The sequence below is a fragment of the Ptychodera flava genome, chromosome 7, assembly GCF_041260155.1.
Source record: "Ptychodera flava strain L36383 chromosome 7, AS_Pfla_20210202, whole genome shotgun sequence".
In the NCBI taxonomy this organism is placed as follows: domain Eukaryota; kingdom Metazoa; phylum Hemichordata; class Enteropneusta; family Ptychoderidae; genus Ptychodera; species Ptychodera flava.
The window spans coordinates 28,438,779-28,461,232 of NC_091934.1; the positions used below are offsets into that span (position 1 = coordinate 28,438,779).

The 22,454-nt window shown below is 37.0% G+C and overlaps 1 protein-coding gene across 1 annotated transcript; it reads right to left on the reverse strand.

The window, feature by feature from the left end:
- Nucleotides 1–207: 207 nt before the first annotated feature.
- On the reverse strand, nt 208–21,938 carry LOC139137185 (tumor necrosis factor receptor superfamily member 5-like). The gene is made up of 4 exons (XM_070705163.1): nt 21,669–21,938; nt 6,211–6,325; nt 2,252–2,518; nt 208–694 (listed from the first exon to the last, which is right to left on the reverse strand). Exons 1-4 carry the CDS (start codon nt 21,720–21,722, stop codon nt 327–329), a joined length of 804 nt encoding a protein of 267 aa, XP_070561264.1. The 5' UTR covers nt 21,723–21,938; the 3' UTR covers nt 208–326.
- Nucleotides 21,939–22,454: the final 516 nt, after the last annotated feature.

A 22,454-nucleotide genomic window follows, 5' to 3' on the forward strand; every position in this document is an offset into this window, starting at 1 on the left:
TATAGATACAGGTTTCCTTGAGAAGTGGAATTTAAGTAAAACCTTCATGTTCAGTTTTAAAGTGATTATATGTATTGACAAATAGAAAAAAAAAAAAGGTTACTTAAAAAAATTTGAATTTCAGTGAGTTGATAATATTGATTTCTCTCAAGACATATCATTCATGGTGACATTTCATGATCAACTTGCCAATTTAAAGCAACAAATATATGAATTTGCTACTTTTCATGATTGGTAGAAGAGTGACAGTATGTACGGTCAGTTTCAAGATCATTCAATATCATCAGTGTTAAAATGTTGATTTCTCAGTAAACATCTTGATTACATCATTCAGCCGACAGACAGATCTGAGATACTATCTGAAATACCTTGGTTCTACACTTCTCAGAGCAGTACCCTTTTATACAGCAGACTTTAACTAGGACGAATGCAACCACAATTGCCAAACAGATCACAATGATGATCACTGTGATAATTAGCATAATATGGAATTTATTCTGATTTGATATTATTTCATCTGTCAAGTCATTATCAGCTGGTTGACAGGGCAGTGCTATGGAAGTTGTAATTTCAGTTGAAGAATATGTAGAAGTCTGTATGTCAGCTGCTGTAGAGTACTCTTGGATTACTACTCGAGGTAAAACAACGTGCTGTGGGATCTTAGGTAGTTCTGTAGTTGAGTGCTCCTTTGGAACTGGAGGATAAAAAAGTGCACACACTTTAAAAAAATACTGCAATTATACGGTGTCGCTCACATTTGATCAAAATTGGTACATACCAGTATGGGTACCAAAGATCAACAATAAATGTTGTTTCTATCTGTTCAGTGCAGGAAAATATTACGTTGATGTTATGACAATAATTTCTGCACAACACAACCAGAAAAACAACAAGAATGACAGAAGTTTGACATACTGCTACAGAGAAATTGATGTTTTGATCAAAAAAAGGGCAAATATTGTCCAATATTGAAATTTCACCACATTTTTTGCAAACAGCTTCTCAGCTTGTCAAAAGATGATCTGCAACATTTCGCGAAATCTATCAGCAATATAAATCACTGGGCCATAAGTAGTTACAGCACGCAATCTTATTTGCGCTAGTGATATGGATGTACATTGTATCTCAGACAGCGTCTAACCAAAAAAAATTATAAATCTGAAAATTTACTTAGTAAAAAATATTAGCACAGCTTTTCCCATTTAGAAAAAATTTTTTTTTAGAAATTTACAGTTGTAAAAAAAAATGTTCACAATTTCATTGTGACCACCCCCTCCCAAGATCTAATGGTCCGTCCCTTAGTTTGAGCAGGTCTGTTAATATGTAACAGTTCATAAACAATGACAGGAAATGACTGCAGGTCAGTGGAGTATCCTGTTTCAGCCATTGGTATGCGACCACTCATGAACATTTGCAGAATTTCCCTTTTTCTTACCTCATTTGCACATTTTTGACACTGATGTGTTCATTTGAACAAATTCACATCTCAACCCTTACATCTACCTGTACACCAAATACTGAGACGGTAGCTTTGGCGGTATGGGAGCCTTTGTGTGTGACGGACATACATCCGCACATACCCACAAATATACAGACATGCAAATCAATTCAGCTTATACGATAACCTCACATTGGTATACCAAATGTGAGTAAAAATTACAACTTACAATTCATTCAACAAACATTTAAGATTAGTGTAATTCTTATCCGCACTTCCCTGATTGTAATTTTCCTCAATAATGGCTGCATCAATTGACAGCTGTCGGAGTGTCATTAGCATTGGTGGCAATTGATGTCATGCAGGCTGAAGGCACCATCTGGGGAAAACTTTTGCATTAAAAGTTACAAGCCATGTCTTCTAAAACTTTGTTGTATGCACCAGCAAAACAATGAAATGATGAAACTGCATAGCCAAATTTGCATTTATGGACAGAACTGCAGAGGTAAGAAACCCGCCTACGTGTGTATAGGTTGAGTATCACGTACTATAGTCACCTTCAGCGGAAACTTCGTGTGCGGGCTCAGTTCTAAACATACAAGTGTACAGTCTAAGGGTGTATCAGCACAACACGCATTGACAAGTCCTGCTTAGGTCCAAACTATTGTAGCTCAACTTACATGTATCATTCTGCTAAGGGGTAATTATTATCCCTGAAGTCTTGCTCAAGGGCACAACAAGTAGTACAAGAACAGATTGTGCAATCATATGCCCTAGAGAAAACACTGTTGAGTGCTGTTAGTGTATTCTTACCTTTGAGAGGTGTCTGCTTTTCATCTTGTGCTTCAATGCATCTCTTGTCCTCTGAGTCAGAATACTTATATCCAACATTGCATGCACACTCATTATTCATGGTTTTATCGAGTGCCCGTTTACTCACATTCTCAAATCTGCCGTCGCATTTGTCAATCACGGTGCAACGTGTATCTCCACTCCAGTCTTTTTGGAAGTAATCGTCACGACATGGCACACAACTACTAGTACTGTTTGACGATGTGCAGTGACTTTCAACTTTATGACCTATGTGGGAAACAGAGCATGGTACAATGTATTTACCTCATTGCAATGCAAATGAAGAAATGAAGCTATTTGGACACACAGTTTGTGACCCTGACTTATATAACTATAATGAAATTGATGCCTTAGATATCAGCACAGGGCTTGAAATAATATTTCGCCAACACGCACAATCGGTTAGGTCTCATATCAAAATGCATCAGCTTCTTCCAATTACAGTGCACAGTAACTGTCAGAGCTCAGCCCCAGTAGTTTTTCTCAATATCACATTCAAGTCATTCTCCACATCATCTCATACAGGTAGTGTAACTGTTGTATTCTTTGACCAATCAATATATGGGTATATTACGCATAGAAAAATATAGAGCCAAAGTCCCTGAAGCTACTATAGACATGGATACAAAATTCAGTATTTCCTGACTGTATGAAATTATCTCACTAAGGTCATCCTAGGGACCTGTAAACCAAATATTAAAGCTGTCTGACCAGTGGTTTTGAAAAAAACAAGCGACCCAAAAGTCGACAGAGCTTTGCTGTGTTATGTAGAGAATAACTTTTTGTAACACATGTATCGACGAAAAAGGTTGATATTTCGATAGTTCATTTCAGGATGGCCTGACCAACAATGGCAAAATTGGCTGCAAAATACAAAATTGAAGAATTCATCATCATATTTCAATATACTACATTAAGATAAAGCCTTGGAACCTGTATACCAAATATCAAAGCTATCAGAAGACAAACATTTTAACTAAAAATGGCTAAAATTGACCAAAATACAAATTTAAGATTTCATCAAATTTCAATATATCACATTAAGACAACCCCTAGGCACCTGTATACTCAAATACCAAAGGCATCAGACAAGTAGTTTTTGAGAAACACATTTTTGACCAAAATTGCAAAAATTGCACCAAAAATACAAAATTGCAGATTTCATCATATATTCAATATATCAAATTTAGTTAAAGTGTAGGAACCTGTATACCAAATATCAAAGCTGTCAGACGAGCGGTTTTGATGAAATACGGCTAGTTTTCAATCGGATTCGAACCACAACATACGGCATCAGTCGCCTAGCTGAGAGGCCACAGAGAGAATAAAGTAGTGACCAAAAATGACAAAAAAATTCCTTAAAAATACAGATTTGCATATTTTATCACAATTTGAACAAATCTAAGTTGGGTTATCCCTAGGGACCTGTTTACCTAATAACAAAGCTGTCTGACCTGAGCGGTTATGAAGGAGAAGATTTTTTACCAAAAACGCCTTTTTTGGCACTAATTTGCATATTTTCAACAATATTAAAAAATTAAAAAAGTATAATCATATTTTTCGTCTACAGAACAAATATCAAATCAGTAAGTATTGCGGTTCTCAAGACATTTGAATGGACGGACGTCTCACAAACGGACATATATACATATACATACATACATACATACATACATACATACATCATACATACATACATACATACATACATACATACATACATACATACATACATACATACATACATACATACATACATACATACATACATACATACATACATACATACATACATACATACATACATAATACATAAACATACATACATACATACAGACTGATGACAGACGCCGGACGGATACCCATCTAGACTTATGTAACAGTTCATAAACAATGACAGGAAATGACTACAGGTCAGTGGAGTATCCTGTTTCAGCCATTGGTATGCGACCACTCATGAACATTTGCAGAATTTCCCTTTTTCTTACTCATTTTCACATTTTTGACACTGATGTGTTCATTTGAACAAATTCACATCTCAACCCCTGCATCTACCTGTACACCAAATACTTAGATGGTAGCTCTGGCGGTATATCCGAGCCTTTGTGTGTGACGGACATACACCTGCACATACATACCCACAAATATACAGACATACAGACGCCACCGACTCATCATATAAGCTCTTTTTTGGTATTTATATACAAAACCAAATATGAGCTAAAAATGCCCCAAAACTACAAATATGCAAATTTCACCACAATTTGAACAAACTTAAGTGAGGTCATCCCAAGTGACCTGCATATAAAATTTCAAAGCAATAGTGAAGCAGATAGTGAAATGCCTTCCACTGTAGGCGGGGATTGCAACATCTGGAATTATCCTGGATCCAAATTTCTCATCAGTTCTTGTATGTCTTACATAGAAAAGTTGCAAAAATTGGTCCGCAATGAAAAAAATCACCTCAGCTTTGTTTTCTGAATCAAAGTTTCCTACAAATTGATACCAAATATGACAAAATTATGTTCACAGCATTTGAAACTGTCTCACAACATATCCTCAGGGTTCGTGTAGGTCATTTAAGGTCACAAACTGCGAAAATTACCTAAATATACAAATTTGGGGGTTTCCCAACACTTTGAGCAAAAAATTTATCTAATAACATCCCTTGAGATTTATACCAAATTACAAAGCTATCAAATAAGTTTATTTTTAGAACAAGTTTTCTTGACCAAAAATGACAATATTGTCTGTCGAGAAACGTATACAAAGATAGCTACTTCTTAATTCCTTGACAATGAAGACAGATTGTAATCTCGTCAGTTCCTTCCAACATCCTGTGTTTACACATAGTTTTAATTCCTTCTGACGTGTGACTCATCTCTAACAAATCAAAGTCAAAGACACTTCTTACTTTCCCGCCAAAGTCGGCTATATCACAGCCTGAATTAGCCACTTACTTTAGTATATGTTTATGCACAGTATAGTGTGTGTGTGTATGCGTATACTCAGAGCGCATCGCTCACCACTGGATCTGGTCGTTACTTATCCACCCACTGATACATTATATTATTGTAGCAGTAGTTCATCGTAGCTGTAGTAATAAAGTTGAAGAAATACAGTGGACGCCTCTGTCTCCATCACTTGAACTCAAAAGATCCTGCTTCGTAAATAATCCCACACATTGTCTCAAAAATACAAATTTGTATATTTCACGACAATTTCCATATTTTAACTATTGTCATCTCTGTACGTCTGTGTACCAAATATAAAAGCTGTCTGTCCAGGGGTTTTAAAAAGAAAATACTGTTTAAGAGTTTTTGACAGAAATGACAAAATTGCTCGAAAATGGTAATTTTCCAAATTTTGTCATAATTTCAACAAGTTAGAAGAGTGACATCCTCGCAAAGATCAAACCAAATTTGAGAGCGATAATTGGGCTGGTCGTTTCAGAGGAGAAGAATTTTTACTGAAAATGAGAAAAATCACCAAAAAATTCAGCAAAAATACAAAATTAAGGATACTTCACAATATTCACAAAACTGTATAAGGTTTACCTTAGGTACCTGCACACAAATTTTCAAAGCAATCAAAAACGTGGTCTTGAGATATTAGTTCTTGACCATTTCACATTTTGTAAGCTCATTTGCATAATTTTGGCAATGCAGACTTCATTTGAACAAACTCCTATCTACAGCCCAGGATGATTCCACACACCAAATACAAGCTGAAACGTGCAGCGGTTTGCGTGTTTTTGATGTTGACGGACACACTGTACGTACGTACATACATACATACATACATACTTACATACATACACACATACATACAGACGCCATCGACTTCAGCTTATACGATAAACTCACATTGGCATAACCACGTGTGAGCTAAAAAGTAAATTCATTGTAGGTAGTTCTCACCTGGAGCACACATATCACAGCAGATGTCATTGAAGTAGTATTTGTGGTCTTCGAAGCGGCATGTGTCTGTTTCCGTTGGTGCTGTCATTACATCACATAGCAGACTTAATACAACCTAAAAAGGAATATTCAAAGCTGACTCAGTAATGATTCTATTCCGGAATAAAAAAAGACACAATGTGTTCTACAGACTCAGTATGAACAAAACATCACATAATGGCAGTATAAACAAGCCCATGGGTACAAATTAATGCATTTGGAAATTCAATACGCACTTCTTTGTGTGTCTCTGCACATGCTTTTGTTTGTACCGTGATACAAGGGGAGAACATCTGGATTTTAAGAATACTGCTAGAATAGAACTTAAAAAAATTATGCATACTTTGATAATAGTTTATGTATACCGTAGATTGAACCCAAATGTCCATCGCTTTACTTGGCGCAGAGGCGCCAAATCTTCCCGCCTAGATTATTCCTTGTTCACAAACTGTTGTTAATAGTATTAGAGTTTGCAGAATTACTCCGAGTACGAAATCCAACCATAGTGCTGTTGAGCTAAAATTGTTCCCTGTCCAGATTAATAGAGGTCCAGGGTTCTGGAAACTAAATGTAGACCACTTAAATGACAGTGATTTTTGTTGTTTAATGACAAACACTGTACAAGAGACTTTAAATGGTAACTCCAGTTTGAACGCTCAAAAACTTTTGAGCTTATTAAATTTAAAGTGAAAGAAGCATCAATTGTCTTCTCCAAAGCTAAACAAAAACAAAAGAGGCTTGATGAAGCGATTTTGACCAAGAAACTTCAAGACTTGGAGGAGGCAATGGATGAAAATTTAGACTCTGTTATTCTTGATGAGTATGAAGCCACCAAAAGAAGCTTGAAAAAATTGACAAAACACGGATTACAAAACAGAAAAAGAGAAAAAAGCAACAAAGTGGTAAAAGGTGGAAAAGATGGAAAAAAAAACGGAAAAACGAGAGTTGGTTTTTACCTTCTCATATTTTGCCTCTAACTTCATGACATATTTTAAAGTTTCAATAACCATTGCAAATGATGGTCTAATATTACAAAAATCGTATCGAATAAAAATGATACTTTGCGATCAGAATGGCGTGGGTTTAAGCAAGAAACTTTTTCACTGGATGAACACTAAGGACACACTAAAATCATCCAGAGACACATAATCTCTGGAAGAGTATTGCCATAGTTTGTTAAATTTATCCCAAAACCCTCTTACGTACGGACATGAGCAGAACAAATGTTCTAAAATCTCAGTATCCCCACAATGTATACACGAATCATCATCCACATTCTTCCATTTCTTTAAAAGGCGCTGACAGGCAATAATTCTATGTAAAACTTTACATGTAAATTGGAAACTTGTCAGTTTTCCTCCATGGTAGTTTCAATGGGATGATTCCAGACATCTTTCCACGAAAAGATACTGTTTGGATAGAGTTTTTTCGCGTGTACGTTGTGATGTTGGTGTTTCTACCTTATTTTGAACAAGTGCTTTATAAAACAGTTGTGTACTGACATTTTCACTGAATATGTCTGTTCACTAACTGAAAAGGAAATGGTTTCATCAAAAGTAATTGTTTCTTCTTGATTGTAATGTCTAAGTTTGTTTTTCATATTGTAGGAATTGCCTCAATAATTCTACAGTATGCACAAAGTCCTTTTTAGAATTATACTTCATTTTGAAATCATGGAAAGACAGAGGAGTCCCATTTGGATTAAATAGGTCTCCTATAAAATTACCGTTTTTTCTAAACAATCCTGATAAAGGACAGATGACCCTGCCACTAAAATATGTTGATTATTCCAGATGATTTGCTTTGCTACTTCTTGTCCATTCAACTACAAATATTTTTTTTGAAAGGCGAAATATCTGACCATGCTTGTAAGATAGTTTTATAAAAAGGTGGAAGTGTACATTTCAGTTTATCAACATTGTAATTACAAAAGTAGAGGCTTGAGACCTCCGAACTTATTTAATAAAATGAAGGGATTATAGCAGATTTGCGTTGTGAATATAATAATGGGAGCCATTTCAGTTTTAGAGCTTTGTTTAAAATAGATAAATCAGGAATGCCCAGACCCCCTTTATTCTTATCAGCAATAATGGCATTGTATTTAATTTTGGGGCGTTTTTTGTCCCATAGAAACTCTATTAAATGTGACTGTGCTTTAGCAATTACATCTGCAGGAGTTGGTAAAGTGGACGTATTGTAAATAAATTGTGAAATGCCATGCGACTTAATAAGGAGTGTTTTGCCTCGCAAAGTAAGGTCACGTGAACCCCAAACGTATAGTTAATCATTCATTTTCCTAACTCGTTGGTTACAATTCCGATCGTAATTGTTTATTTTATCGTGTCCTGGGTAAGAACAAAGGAGTTTAATAGGGGATGTAGATGCTCGGAAACCATGATGAGGGCCTGGGCCTGCTGATAATTTACTTGTAAACAAAAGCTCACTTTTTTCTTTGTTTACACTTAAAACCAGAAACTAATTTAAAACTATCTAAAAGAACAATGCTATTGTGTAGCGAAACTTTATCTTGTAAACAAATCGTTGTATCATCTGTATCATCTGCTATTTGGATAGGTATCCGTCCGGCGTCAGTATGTATGTATGCATGCATGCATGCATGCATGCATGCATGCATGCATGTATGTATGTATGTATGTATGTATGTATGTATGTATGTATGTATGTATGTATGTATGTATGTATGTATGTATGTATGTATGTATGTATGTATGTATGTATGTATGATGTATGTATGTATGTATGTATGTATGTATGTATGTATGTATGTATGTATGTATGTATGTAGTATGTATGTATGTATGTATGTATGTATGTATGTATGTATGTATGTATGTATGTATGTATGTATGTATGTATGTATGTATGTATGTATGTATGTATGTATGTATGTATGTATGTATGTATGTATGTATGTTTGTGAGGCGTCCGTCCACTCAAATATCTTGAGAACCGCAGTACTTACTGATTTGATATTTGTTGTGTAGATAAAATATATGATTTTGAGAAACTAGTTTTATTAGCTCATATTTGGTTTTATATATAAATACCAAAAGATCTTATATGATGAGTCGGTGGCGTCTGTATGTTTGTATGTATGTATATTTGTGGGTATGTATGGCGGATGTATGTCTGTCACACACAAAGGCTCCCATACCGCCAAGCTACCGTCTCAGTATTTGGTGTACAAGTAGATGCAGGGATTAAGATGTGAATTTGTTCAAATGAACACGTCAGTGTCAAAATATGCAAATGGGGTAAGAAAAAGGGAAATCCTTCAAATGTGCAGGAGTTGTTGCAGTAACTGAATCAGCCCATGCATCTGATTAAGAGGATATTGACCTTTAACCTATTTGTATGCAGGGTACCTATTGTGTTTGGGAGTGGTAGCAGTAACTGAAACAGATAATCTGTCATTTCCTTTCATTGTTTATGAACTGTGACATATTAACTGACCTGCTGAAACCATGGATGTCTATTTTGTACATCCATAGTTGAAATATTATCTGCTATTGCTAAAGTTGACCATCAGTACCTAACGTTTCAGACCTTATTTACTTTTGTCATTCTTGTTTTTCTGGTTTAAATATTTCTTGTTGTTTTACTGGTTGTACTGTGCAGAAATTGTCATAACATCAACGTATAATTTCTGCCTCATGAACAGATAGAAACAACACTTATTGTTGATCTTTGGTATGTACCAATTCTGATCAAATTTGAGCGACACCGTATAATTGCGGTATTTTTTAGTCCCCACGGACACCGTCCGGGGGGACTTATAGGTTTGGTCATGTCCGTGCGTCCGTCCGTCCGTGCGTCAGTCCGTCCGTGCGTCCGTGCGTCCGTCCGTTCACGCAGATATCTCAGAGACGCCTGGAGCGATTTCGTTCAAACTTGGTACAAGGATAGTACCCTACCTCATACAGATGCACGTCGATTTTCACATTCTAAAACGGCCTTTGTGACATACTGTGGAATTATTGATGCCATTCCTACAATTTGGAAAAACAAACCTGGACATTACAATCAAGAAGAAACAATTACTTTTGATGAAACCATTTCCTTTTCAGTTAGTGAACAGACATATTCCAGTGAAAATGTCAGTACACAACTGTTTTATAAAGCACTTGTTCAGAATAAGGTAGAAACACCAACATCACAACGTACACACGAAAAACTCCATCCAAACAGCATCTTTTCGTGGAAAGATATCTGTAATGTTCCCTTTGAACCTACCATGGAGGAAACTGAGAAGTTTCTATTTTAAAATTTACATAGAATTATTGCCTGTCAAAGTTTTAAAAAAATGGAAAGTTGTAGATGATGATTCGTGTATACATTGTGGTGATACTGAGACTTTAGAACATTTGTTCTGCTCATGTCCGTACGTAAGAGGGTTTTGGGATGAGTTTAACAAACTATGGCAACACTCTTCCAGAGATTATGTGTCTCTGGATGATTTTAGTGTGATCTTTGGTGTTCATCCAGTGAAAAAGTCTCTTGCTTTAAACCACGCCATTCTGATCGCAAAGTATCATTTGTATTCGATACGATTTTGTAATATTAGACCATCATTTGCAATGGTTATCGAAACTTTAAAATATGTCATGAAATTAGAGGCAAAATATGTGAACGTAAAAACCAACTCTCGGCTTTTCGGGTTTTTGCCATCTTTTCCACCTTTTACCCCTTTTGTTGCTTTGTTCTCTTTCTTTCGTTTGTGTATTTTCTCTTTTTCTGTTTTGTAATCCGCGTTTTGTCATTTATATAAATAAAAAAATATTTCAAAGAAAAAAAAAACTTTTTGCCAAACACACTTTCGCTTAAAGTTGGCGTAAATCTGGAAACTACGGTACCGAAGGGTGCATGGATCGGTACTCTTCGGAAAAGCGAGGCGAGAGCTACCTGAGGCGAGGCAAACATGGATGACTTACGTAACCGTTTTAAGCCTTGAACAATACCCGTTGCAAGTCTGTTTCTATTTGTCTGTGATAAAACCTATTAATATGGACCTCATGCATACAAGAAGACAAGCTATCAAAAGAGAATTTCCCAAGAAAATGTGTTGATAATATGGGGGAAAAATACTGAAATCTACAAGTACCGCAACAAAGTCACCAATATAACGATGGTTGTATAATCCTATCCCGGTTAAAGGTTTGAAACTATATCTGTGTCTCACTCTCAGACAAGGTGGTTAATATGCTGTCAGGCTGTAAAGACAAGAAACTAAAATGCAAAATACAGCTGCACCCATGCAGTGAATATATCCTGAACACGATTATCATCCACACTATACAAATGCTTGGTTGTGGTTTGGTTTCTGGCACACTAACTATTAAACTATATGTGTGAATTGACCTAACAAAGCCGGAAAAGATATAACCTAACCCATTAAAACCCATTTTCAAAAGAAATATTTGAGCATCAATACAACACACATACTTACTTTATCCTTCGTACAGAAAGCAAGAAAAATTAAGGAAACATGATTAAAATTTAAAATTGCATGTACGGCATACTAGTACAGTCAGATCACAATTAATGTTTGAGAAATAAATCTCAGTACCACAATGTTCAACTACACACTACAATCCAAGCTTGACTGAAGAAAACTGGGACTATGTTAAGCTTTTCTACACATGCAGATTCATTTTATTTCGTATGTTTGCATTTGTTCACCACAAACTGCACCCGAGAACAAGGAAAGATTTCTACCACAAGTAGAATAGGACAAAGCATAGACTAGGCATGCAATATCTGAAATAAAACTTTTAACAAATATTTCCACTCAATCAAAGGAAAGGAAAGGAAAAGAAGGAAAGCTTGTATTTACTTCAAGTACAGACAGAATCAGGTGCAGCCAACGAACAATGCACTTTTAAAGGGGTCCTTACTATGATAAGATATATTGTGCATGACAAGTAATGTGAACTGACTAATTTTAAGTCAAGAGGGTAATTAAGTAGCTGTTCATAATTTGCCCTCCCACTAAAAAATTTCCCACTTACCCTCCCGCACTCAAACTTTATTTCACCCTCTCCCCACTTATTTTTGCCTGTTTCCCCTCCCCACTGTGAATTTTGAAGCTCCCAGCCCTATGGCGAAAAAAACTTGCCGATTTCCCTTGCCCGGGAAAAATTCCCCTCAAAATTTTGTCATTCCATTTCCCCTGCAGACATGAAAAGTTATAAGTACTTGCCCTGTGTCCCCATCCCCGGAAACACCATGGCTCAACTTCCCCTGTCCCCGTTTTAAAAGTAGCTTCCCCTCTCCTCGTTTTTCGCCAAGCCCTGTCCCCAGAACAATCAACCGATATCTGCCCTGCCCTACAAAAACCCCTAAAATTTGCTCCCCTGCCACTTAAAAACATGTCCCCTGCCCGAGCAAAATTAAAATTTCCCCTGCCCTCAAAAATTGCTCCTGGAACAGCTTTTTCGATGAATAGCTCCGTTGGCTGCACCTGCAGAATGATGCTTTGTTGGAAATATTTCCCAAAGAGGGCGACTGCACTGTACACTGACTCAGCAAATTAAGTTAGTCATTGATCTCGAACCAGATATCATGAATGACCATCACATGATGAACCAAAATATGTGTACGGTGCAGTATTTAGATTTTGGAAGGTGTGATTGACGTGTATTTTTTGCCATAACTGTTTAAGAATTTTTTCCCTTTCCATTCCATTTTTCTTTTTTACTATTATTTGTTTATTAATTAATTAATTTTTTTTTTTTTTGGGGGGGGGGAGAATTAGAATAGATATCTTTCCGGAATTCCCCATGGGAGGGGGAGATCTGGCAGTCATGAGAATTTTTTTTGTGAAAGCAGTGCTGCTACAGACATATGCTCTGCGTATTCGTCCAATTTTCACCATCCCCTCCCAAGGTTTTATAATTGATCCTGTATAGACAGACAGTATAAACAGGTGAACTTTGCAGACAAAATAAACGGTGAAGATGATAAGTGCAACTGTATGCCGTGAAGAAATACCCTTTACAGTCAAATCAAAGAATAATTTGAATATGATGCTTCTCTTTTGAGATATCAGGATGGGGACACAGAAAATGATAGTGACAGAGCAAGTAGAATAAAGACAGGCAAAAATACAAATAGATACCATGAAAACGCTCTTATGTATGCTTTTGTGTGGTATCTATTCTACTGTTTTTGAAAGGGGAGACGCGATTTTTTAAAACCTAATTGTCCTTGGTTGCATATTCCAAATATTTTTGGAAACTTTTTCACCCCTGTGACAGCATCAACAACAGTGATGCAATAGAAGTTAAGATTTAAATATTTTTCAGACTTAAATGCTTAAATTTGCGTCAATGAAACCAGTCCTTGAAGTTTATACGCCTCCACCATACCACTTGCACTTGCTGGGGCTGTGACGTTGGGTGTGCCCCGCATTACACATGACTGATGGTCACATGATTACTGGCCTGAGATGGCAGGTACGTGTATAATGGGCAGACCATTTTATATGGGGGGGGGGGGGGCGCTAGAAGAGTGACTCTGGAACATTCTATTTTTTTCTTCCTGCTTCAACTAGCATTATTTCTTACCAGTGGGTGAATTTAGGCATCTTTTTTTCACTACCCCTCCTAGACTCTCCACAGTCGCTGTGCCTTGTTTTGTTCGCGCCCACGATGGGCCTGCAATTCGAAGGCTACGCTGTGCTAGCTGTGAGCACGCGCTGCCAGACACACGCGTCGCGTCTCTGAAGGGCGCGCGCGTGTTCCAACAGGGAAGAACGCGAATCGCAGGGTCTCTGCCAGACTATACCCCTCCCAGAGTATCTTTTTTTAATTTTGCGTGGCTACAAACACTGAAATGCCAATATTTGCTGTTCTTTTAGATGCTTTTCTTCATATACATGAAAAGTTTACATAGAACTATAGGCAAACATCATCTGCTTCAGAATGCTGGAAAGTTGGAAAGGAAATAAAATCGTCCTTTTATACTGCAGTAAAATTACTGATGGAGACAAATAAAGGAAGTCATCAAGCTTTCAATCTCTAAGAAAATCACCTACCACTGTCAGTGATTAAGTTGTAGCAGGCTTAAAACAGGTGGCAGAGACTATAAGAATTTTTCATCTTTTATTATGGCAGAGACTAAGGATTTGAAGACTACAAATGCATAGAGGTTAAATTGTTGAATATTGAAATGAAACAATTAATCTAATTACTTTGGTATAATATGGTATGGGAGGTGTTCCCCTCCTGATGATCATAAAATTTTAAATTTGACATATTAAAATGGTGTTATTTGGTGGCCATTTTAAGTGTAACTTTAACAGAGTTCTTTCGAATCCCAAATATATCAGACATGAAATGATTTCCAATTATCACCTTGTCTAGAGATACACATTGTGAAATTATATATTCCGATTGGACAAAATTCCATTATCTTCACTACTTAAGGCAAAGATATGCAAATTAATGCAAAGACATCAAAATGCAGTTTCTGCATATGTGTATACTACAGAAGGATTTCTCATGTTTAAAAGTTATGTGATACATCGGTTCAAATTCAGGTTATGGCTATTCATTTTAGAATGGGAATGCAGCTTCTATTTGAATTAACAGGTGTATCCCATAACTGGTTTGAAACTTAAGACAGAATAAACCATAAATTAAGAATGTTTTAGTATTAAGAAATTTACATGTATATGTAGGTCAATTTTACGGTGAATTCTTGCACCCTTTTCCAACCTGCAGTACATTGCATTGCAAATGTTGTGCTTAAACTTAGTTGTTACAATTTAAAAAGGAGTGGTTCTGGTAATATTCAATATTGGGGCGAGTACGGGAACCACTTTATGTACAACAAATACTTTTATTAAGTCATGATAAATCTGGCACATCACTGTAGGGAACACCAATGGACACTGGATATCCAGTGCAGGTTATATGGAAAAATGGAATGGAGTACTCATTAGATATTGTCAGGTATAAGGATGAGAAACTGTAGCAATAGCAGAACAAATGAATAATATGCTTCAATGTTTCAAACTGAAACATTGAGTATATGTCAAATGACAGAAAAAGCGCGAGTTAATATATTAATCATATCAGGGCATTGATTAAATGAAATGTAATTATTTCAGATGTTAAAAAAAGGTTCCCTTAAAATGAAAGATGTTATAAAAATAAGGTTTCTGAATGGAATCTTTTATCCTCAAATTCTTCCAAGCCCCCAGGATATCAATTGTTCCACCCCTAACAGTCCCTCCAGGACTATGGTATAAACTTAGTTAGAAACTACTCATAATTTGAAGAGAATGTTTAAACCTCCATCATGTACAACACAAATACTTACTTTATCTTTCGTATAGAAAACCAAAAAATGGAGGAAACATGATTAAAATTGCATATATGGTTACTGTAATTTTGAATTACACTCTACAATATAAGCTCGACTGAAGAAAACTAGGGCCATGTTAAGCTTTTCTACACATGCAGATTTATCTTATTTGTACATTTTTCACCACAACATGCACCCTAAAACAAGCAAAGATTGCTACCATATAATAGGGAGTATAGGGCAAAGTATAGGCATGTCATATATGAAATTGAAACGTGTTACAAATATTTCCACTCAATCCAAGGAAACGGCAGCTAGAGTACAGCACATTTACTTTAACCCTTTTCCTGCCAGATAGTACCACTTCTCCATCATCCAAGTCAGTAAAAAGCAGTATTGAGCGAAAACGTGACGTATTTCCACCCACTTGGCTTGATATGTTATAGCATCTTTAGTCCAAAAAGATCAAAATTACAGTATTTATGTTTTCAACAGCCTTCAAATGTACCGTATTATGTTAAAATACACCATAGTACCGTATTATGTTAAAATACACCATATGGAATCTGTTGTGTTTCATTAATTTTAATCATCTTAAACAGGTGGTGAAATATGGACTTGGCAGGAAAAGGGTTAAGTACAGACAAATGATGCTTTTATGAAATCCCAAAGAGGCCTGATGCACAACAAAACTCAGCAAAGTTAGGTCCGGGTCATTTCTCAAACCGGATATGAATGACCTATGTAGTGGACCCTGGTATTATTGTTGTTAATGACGGACTAATAGATCTTGGGCGGTGTGATCAAAATGCATTTTGTGTAAGGATATTTTCTCTTTTTTGCACGTTTTATTGAAGGGGGTGTGGATTTTAATAATAATTTTCTCACGAAATCCACATGTGTGTGTGTGTGGGGGGGGTGGGTTTGACAGTCATGACAATATTTTTGCAAAGCATTTAACCCTTTAAGTGCTGTAATTTTTCCCATCCGAAATTTGAGTGCAACATTTAACCAATTTTAGGATTTTTCTATATTTTTTTGATAATTTGGATCGAATTGACATCAAATTTTATTGGCTACAGTTTTTCATCAAAATTTGGCAAAAATCTGACTGGGGTAAATTTTATAAAGGCAACAAAAATTAACTTTGGCGCTCAAAGGGAAAGCCTACGAACACTATATTTTGGTAATTTACGCGCTGCATATTTATCAAAGTTTCACAATTCCTTCCTGACAGGTGTTATGGTTTATCCTAATAAATAGGTGAAGATGATAACTTTGACTATTAGGTGCAACTGTATGCCATGAAGAAATACCCCTTTACAGTCAAATCACAGAATAATTTAAAAATAATGCTAATTTTCTGTGATATCAGGATGGGGACACCAATGCGAGAGGAAAACACAAATATACCCTTAAAACACTCTAAAAGTGCATATAACTTCTGTTTACAAATCTGTACCGGTAGGTACGTGGCTTATTCCTGGGCTTCCGCTGCCGCTCGAAAATTAGTAAATTGAGAAAAAATCTGCCGTTTACGAAATATGAAACATTTTCACACCGCATTCGTATTTTTACGAGAAAAAAATACAGGCTTAGGACATATGGTAACGTACAGCCATGTTCTCAAAGGAGGCAATTGAGACTGCCTACATTTCAGAATGACGTCATTCAAAATAAGAGTCTTTGTAACGAATATTTTGACTGGTCGTGAATGTGGACTATTCACATTATCAGCCAATCATATCATCTGAGACATGCTCCTTCCGCTGTCAAGCACAGCCACGTTTTTTGGCTGGGACGTCCAGACAAGCATACGTCTTTGTACAATCCCAAATGCCACCTTTATCTTCTCCCCTGTACAATGTTAGGATTCTCCGTTGAAAGTAAAGATACAACTTTTTCTCCATTCGGATTGTCATGTAAATATAAAGGTAATAAATCCCTTCGAAATGTTGTATCAAGCTTAATTTTAGCTAGTTGAGCGTACGTTCACAAAGCTAAGGATCATTCAGGTGCAGCCAACGGAGCTATTCATCGGAAAAGCTATTCCAGGAGCAATTTTTGAGGGCAGGGGAAATTTTAATTTTGCTAGGGCAGGGGACATGTTTTTAGGTGGTAGGGGAGCAATTATTTTTGGTTTTTTTTGTAGGGCAGGGCGGATATCAGTTGATTGTTCTGGGGACAGGGCTTGGCGAAAAACTTTTTTTGTTTCCAGGGCAGGGGAAATTGGCAAGTTTTTTTCGCCACAGGGCGAGGGAGCTTCAAACATCACAGTGGGGAGGGGAAACAGGCAAAATAAGTGGGGAGTGGGTAAAAATGAAGTTTGAGTGTGGGAGGGTAAGTCGAAAAATTTTCTGTGGGAGGGCAAATATGAACAGCTAATTAATGACCCTCTTGACTTAAAATTAGTCAGTTCACATTATTTGTCATGCATAATATATCTAATCATAGTAAGGACCTTTTTAAAAGTGCCTTGTTCGTTGGCTGCACCTGATCATTGCCCGATGAACTAGACAAGGTTTTCCTATCACACGAAAGAATTAGACAACTCAAGGTTTTGCTTAGTATCATGAACTTTTATTACACTATAACAAGAAAGTACGGTGGCGAAAATCAGCACAAAAAATGAGACTTTTACTATTAAAACGTACTCTTAACTGTTCAATGTTCAATATTCAGTCCAAACTCAGTGAGTGGCGGAATGGCATTGTGGAAAGCTAAAGATTGCCCGCAATGAAAGTCACGAGCAAACTTTGATGTCAACGGATTCAGTCTTTAAATTATCAATGAACACTCACTTTTTTTCAGGTCGATAGACCAAAAGTTGCTTGTCCGTGGCAACAAGCTCTCTGTTTGCGAATTTTCCCATTCCACAATGACTATCAAGAAGCGATTGAAGCGAATTTGACATCGAATTTGACATCAGTCAACCCTTTAAGGGATATAGTCGTCGGAAATGCGCCTGTGCGAGTTTCTTGTTTACAAACAATGATTTTCGTCCACGAAATCAAGATGCACCTTACCATCAGAGCTGCAACATTTAAATTATACGATGATAGTTTGGGTCTATTTATGACAGACATGTTTTAACTTTCATCAATCACCATCGTTCCTTGGATGTATTGTTGTCATGGGTCGCATGGGTCCCATACGACCTTTGAGCGCAGTTCCGACGACTATATCCCTTTATGTCTACAGAGTTTGCGCATTTGCATTAACAAAACCACGTAGGTAATTTGAAAAACAGGATACTGGTATAGTACAATGATAATCCAAACTTCAAAGTAGTGAGGGATGATATAAGCACAGGAAAATGATGACAAAATGGTACATTATTTTTCAGAAGCTTCAAAACATTCCTTTATAACTACTTAAAGATTTTTTTCTTTCCATATTGTTCAGTTAAAACTGAAAAAACACCTAGTTGAAGGTACAGTGGAAATGGCTGTTATTATTTGTACATCAAGCCCTCATGAATATTAATGCTCAAGAACATTATTGAGCCGTCCAGTACTCTTGGAACTCTGGGGAGAGCCCTGCTAAAGGGTGAGCAGAGTGACCCAATTGTGAATTCTGAAAGACTAAAATATGAGTGGAGTATTCAGTGTTTCCGCTGCCCGCTCGTCAAATTGCAAATGCGAGAAAAAAGTAGTGTTTGGCGAGAAGATTTGGTAAAAATTAGCCAAACTTGCGAATCGAAATTGCACTATGACGTCAACACTTTGTCTGTCCACGCGCTGTCCTGAATTCAACTTGAGACGTCTGTACATCCCTGACCTTATGCGTCAGGAGAGCTGAATAGCTAACGAGGGACTGTGGTCTTGTCGCGATATTTGAGCATTTATCGTGAGTGAAACAAAAAGATGTTTCTCCATATCAAAAGGGTATACATTTGATATTTTACGGTTCTGTTTACATAATAGACGTCAACATTTGGATTTATGATCAGTGATTTCCGCGATCCATGGCATGATTCAAGCTGGCTGTGAATACACACTGACGTCTTTGATGATGGACCCCTGACCCAAGTGCAATTGGTATTTCACATTTCCGTTCTCACAGTAAAGATGTAAATACTTCCTCAGTATTAAATGACCCATCGGTCAAAGCATGCCTCGATGCTTTACACAACGAATGTGTTGTAGTTCCTGCGGACAAAGCTTCAAACAACATTATCTTTGTCTGTAGGAATTATTATATCCAGTGTATAATAGATGAATTAAACCTTCATTCAGAAAAGAGTAATACAACCTACACTCTTTCCTCCCTCAAGATGAAGACAAATTTTTACACCAGTCATCTGTGCTCAATGAATTTGGCATTCCTTTGAAAGAGAAGGACAAAAAATGCCAATGTTGTATTGGATACCTAAACTTCACAAGAACCCTTACAAACAACGTTTTATTGCAGGATCAAGCAATTGCACCAAACATCTGTCACAATTATTGACTAAAATTTTAACAACCATCAAAAATGGTCTTTTTCGATATTGTGACAAAGTGTATGAAACAAGTGGGTTCAAAATGTGGATACTAAAAAATTCGAAGGAATTGTTGCTTGATTTAAAAGTCAAGAAAAACAAGTTCAGCTCAATCCGAACATTTGACTTTTCCTCATTATACACCACAATTCCCCACCGTGCGATAAACTTAAAACAAGGCTGTCATCTCTTGTTAAACAAGCTTTCCTGCATAAAAATGGCAGTAGAAGGTACCAATACATTACCATCAAACATAGGTCAGGTTATTTCAGTAACAACATGGATGCCCAGCATAAATACACAGATGAAGAAATTATAAAATGCTTAATTTCTTGATCGACAACATATTTGTTAAGTTTGGCGGTATGACATTTCAACAATCTATGGGCATACAATGGGTACAAATTGTGCACCCCTTCTTGCAGACTTCTGTATTCATATGAAGCAGAGTTCGTACAGTCTCTCTACAAAGCAGGGTCTAAAAACTTGCAAGGCGTTTTAACAACACGCACAGATATATCGCTGATCTGATTAGTCTAGACAATCCAGACATATCAAATCACTTACATCATATTTATCCTGATGAGTTGGAAATCAAAGAAACAACTGAGGGTAAGAACTCTGCTTCATATCTTGATCTGTTCCTGCAAGTGGGTACTAATGGGCTACACACTAAGCTGTATGACAAAAGGGATGATTTCGATTTTGAAATCATAAATTATCCCCATTTGTCAAGTAATATTCCATCTGCATGGTGTGTACGTGTGTCAACTTCTCAGGTATTGTAGGGCTTGTGATTCTCCATGATTTTCAACTGAGACACAGCTCATTGGCATCAAAATTACTGAGACAAAGATACACAACAAAAAGACTCGTTAGGACTTTCAAAAAGTTCTACGGTCGATATGACGACATTGTGGCCAAATATGACACCTCGGTCACACAAATGATTAACGACAGCATTCCCGGCTTTGACTTATAACAGTGATTCATATCCTGTATCATTTCATACAATATTTAGACAATTTTCGCACCTAACGGGTGTAGCATGCTAGCAGGGTACGCTTACCCATTCCGGACACCTGGTACCACCACTAACTATCAGTGGTTCAGGATGGTCCTACTTAAATTTGTAAATCACAATTGTCCCATGGACCTTGTAATATATTAACTTGAATAGAAATGGTTATTGGACCAGTTTAATGTCATATTTCAGCTGGTTGTCACTTTCTACTATTTTTATAGTATTTTATACAAAGGCACAGACTTATTCTACCTGCAACTTTAAACGGATAGTGATTTTGTAGCTCATTCTTTACTATTTTTCATAGTATTTGGTAGCCGGTATCAGCAGTTCGTGTTCGTGTCGGCTACATCTCTTGAACAATGATTCATCGTCACCTATGTAGTGTACGTAAAAGAGTCTGAGATACATCATTGTACATGATTGTCTGAAGTGATATCTAACTTGTCGATGACGGTTTTTTTGAACATATCACGGCCAACAAATGCCTTTAAGATGCAGCATGTTCAAATAGGATGTTTCAAAGCGTGTAAATCAGATATCATGTAATGGAGCCTGGGGTATTAAGTTCGGTACACTTACCGCTATCGTCAGCGGGTGGGATAAAAAGCCACGGGACACAGACACATCAGCCATCTTTTTATAGCAGCTGCAGCTGTCGTATCAAGTACAGGCGCTCGAAATAATATGAATGAACTTAGGCTATACTGAGTGAGTAAAGCGACGAAGCAAGCCTACATGTACCTGTCCTACGAACATGTCCCGTGTAAAGCAAAGGATCAATGTATTTCTCGGCACGTACGTCGCGAGACTTGTCTGGCAGACAGTCCATGTAGCCGACAATGAGATGCTAATGATATGCAGAATGTACAAGTTTCAGGTTTTGTCGACCAACTTCCCCCTCTTGGGTACAACTTCAAACTCTGAAATACCAAGTCGGTGGCTATCGTCTGTTACATAATTCAATAGCAAACTGCCAGGTTTGGGTTTGTTAGACCCTTTGCCAACTTACTTACTTGCCAACTTCCAAGTGGGGAAGTTGGTAGGGGCCTCTGCCAACTTGCCAACTTACTTACTTGCCAACTTTCATGGTGGAAGTTGGTGGCGCCCTTTGCCAAGTTGTGGAAGTTAGCAAGTTCGTGGGACCCTCTGCCAACTTGCCAACTTACTTGCCAACTTTCAATGGGGAAGTTGGCGGGGCCTCTGCCAACTTGCCAACTTACTACTTGCGAACTTTCATGGGCCGAAGTTGGCGGGGGCGTCTGCCATTGACAAATTCTACGATCGGGAGCCCTGCCCCGCTGTCGATAACATAGTGAAGTTAAAAATTCAATTACTATATCAATTTCTTGAAACAGCGAAGCATCA

Coding starts and splice junctions, on each gene's coding strand:
- LOC139137185 (XM_070705163.1), bottom strand. CDS start 21,722: ATGGCTGATGTGTCTGTGTCCCGTGGCTTTTTATCCCACCCGCTGACG. Junction 6,326..21,668: donor CCCACCCGCTGACGATAGCG/GTAAGTGTACCG, acceptor ATTCCTTTTTAG/GTTGTATTAAGTCTGCTATG. Junction 2,519..6,210: donor CTGTGATATGTGTGCTCCAG/GTGAGAACTACC, acceptor TTTCCCACATAG/GTCATAAAGTTGAAAGTCAC.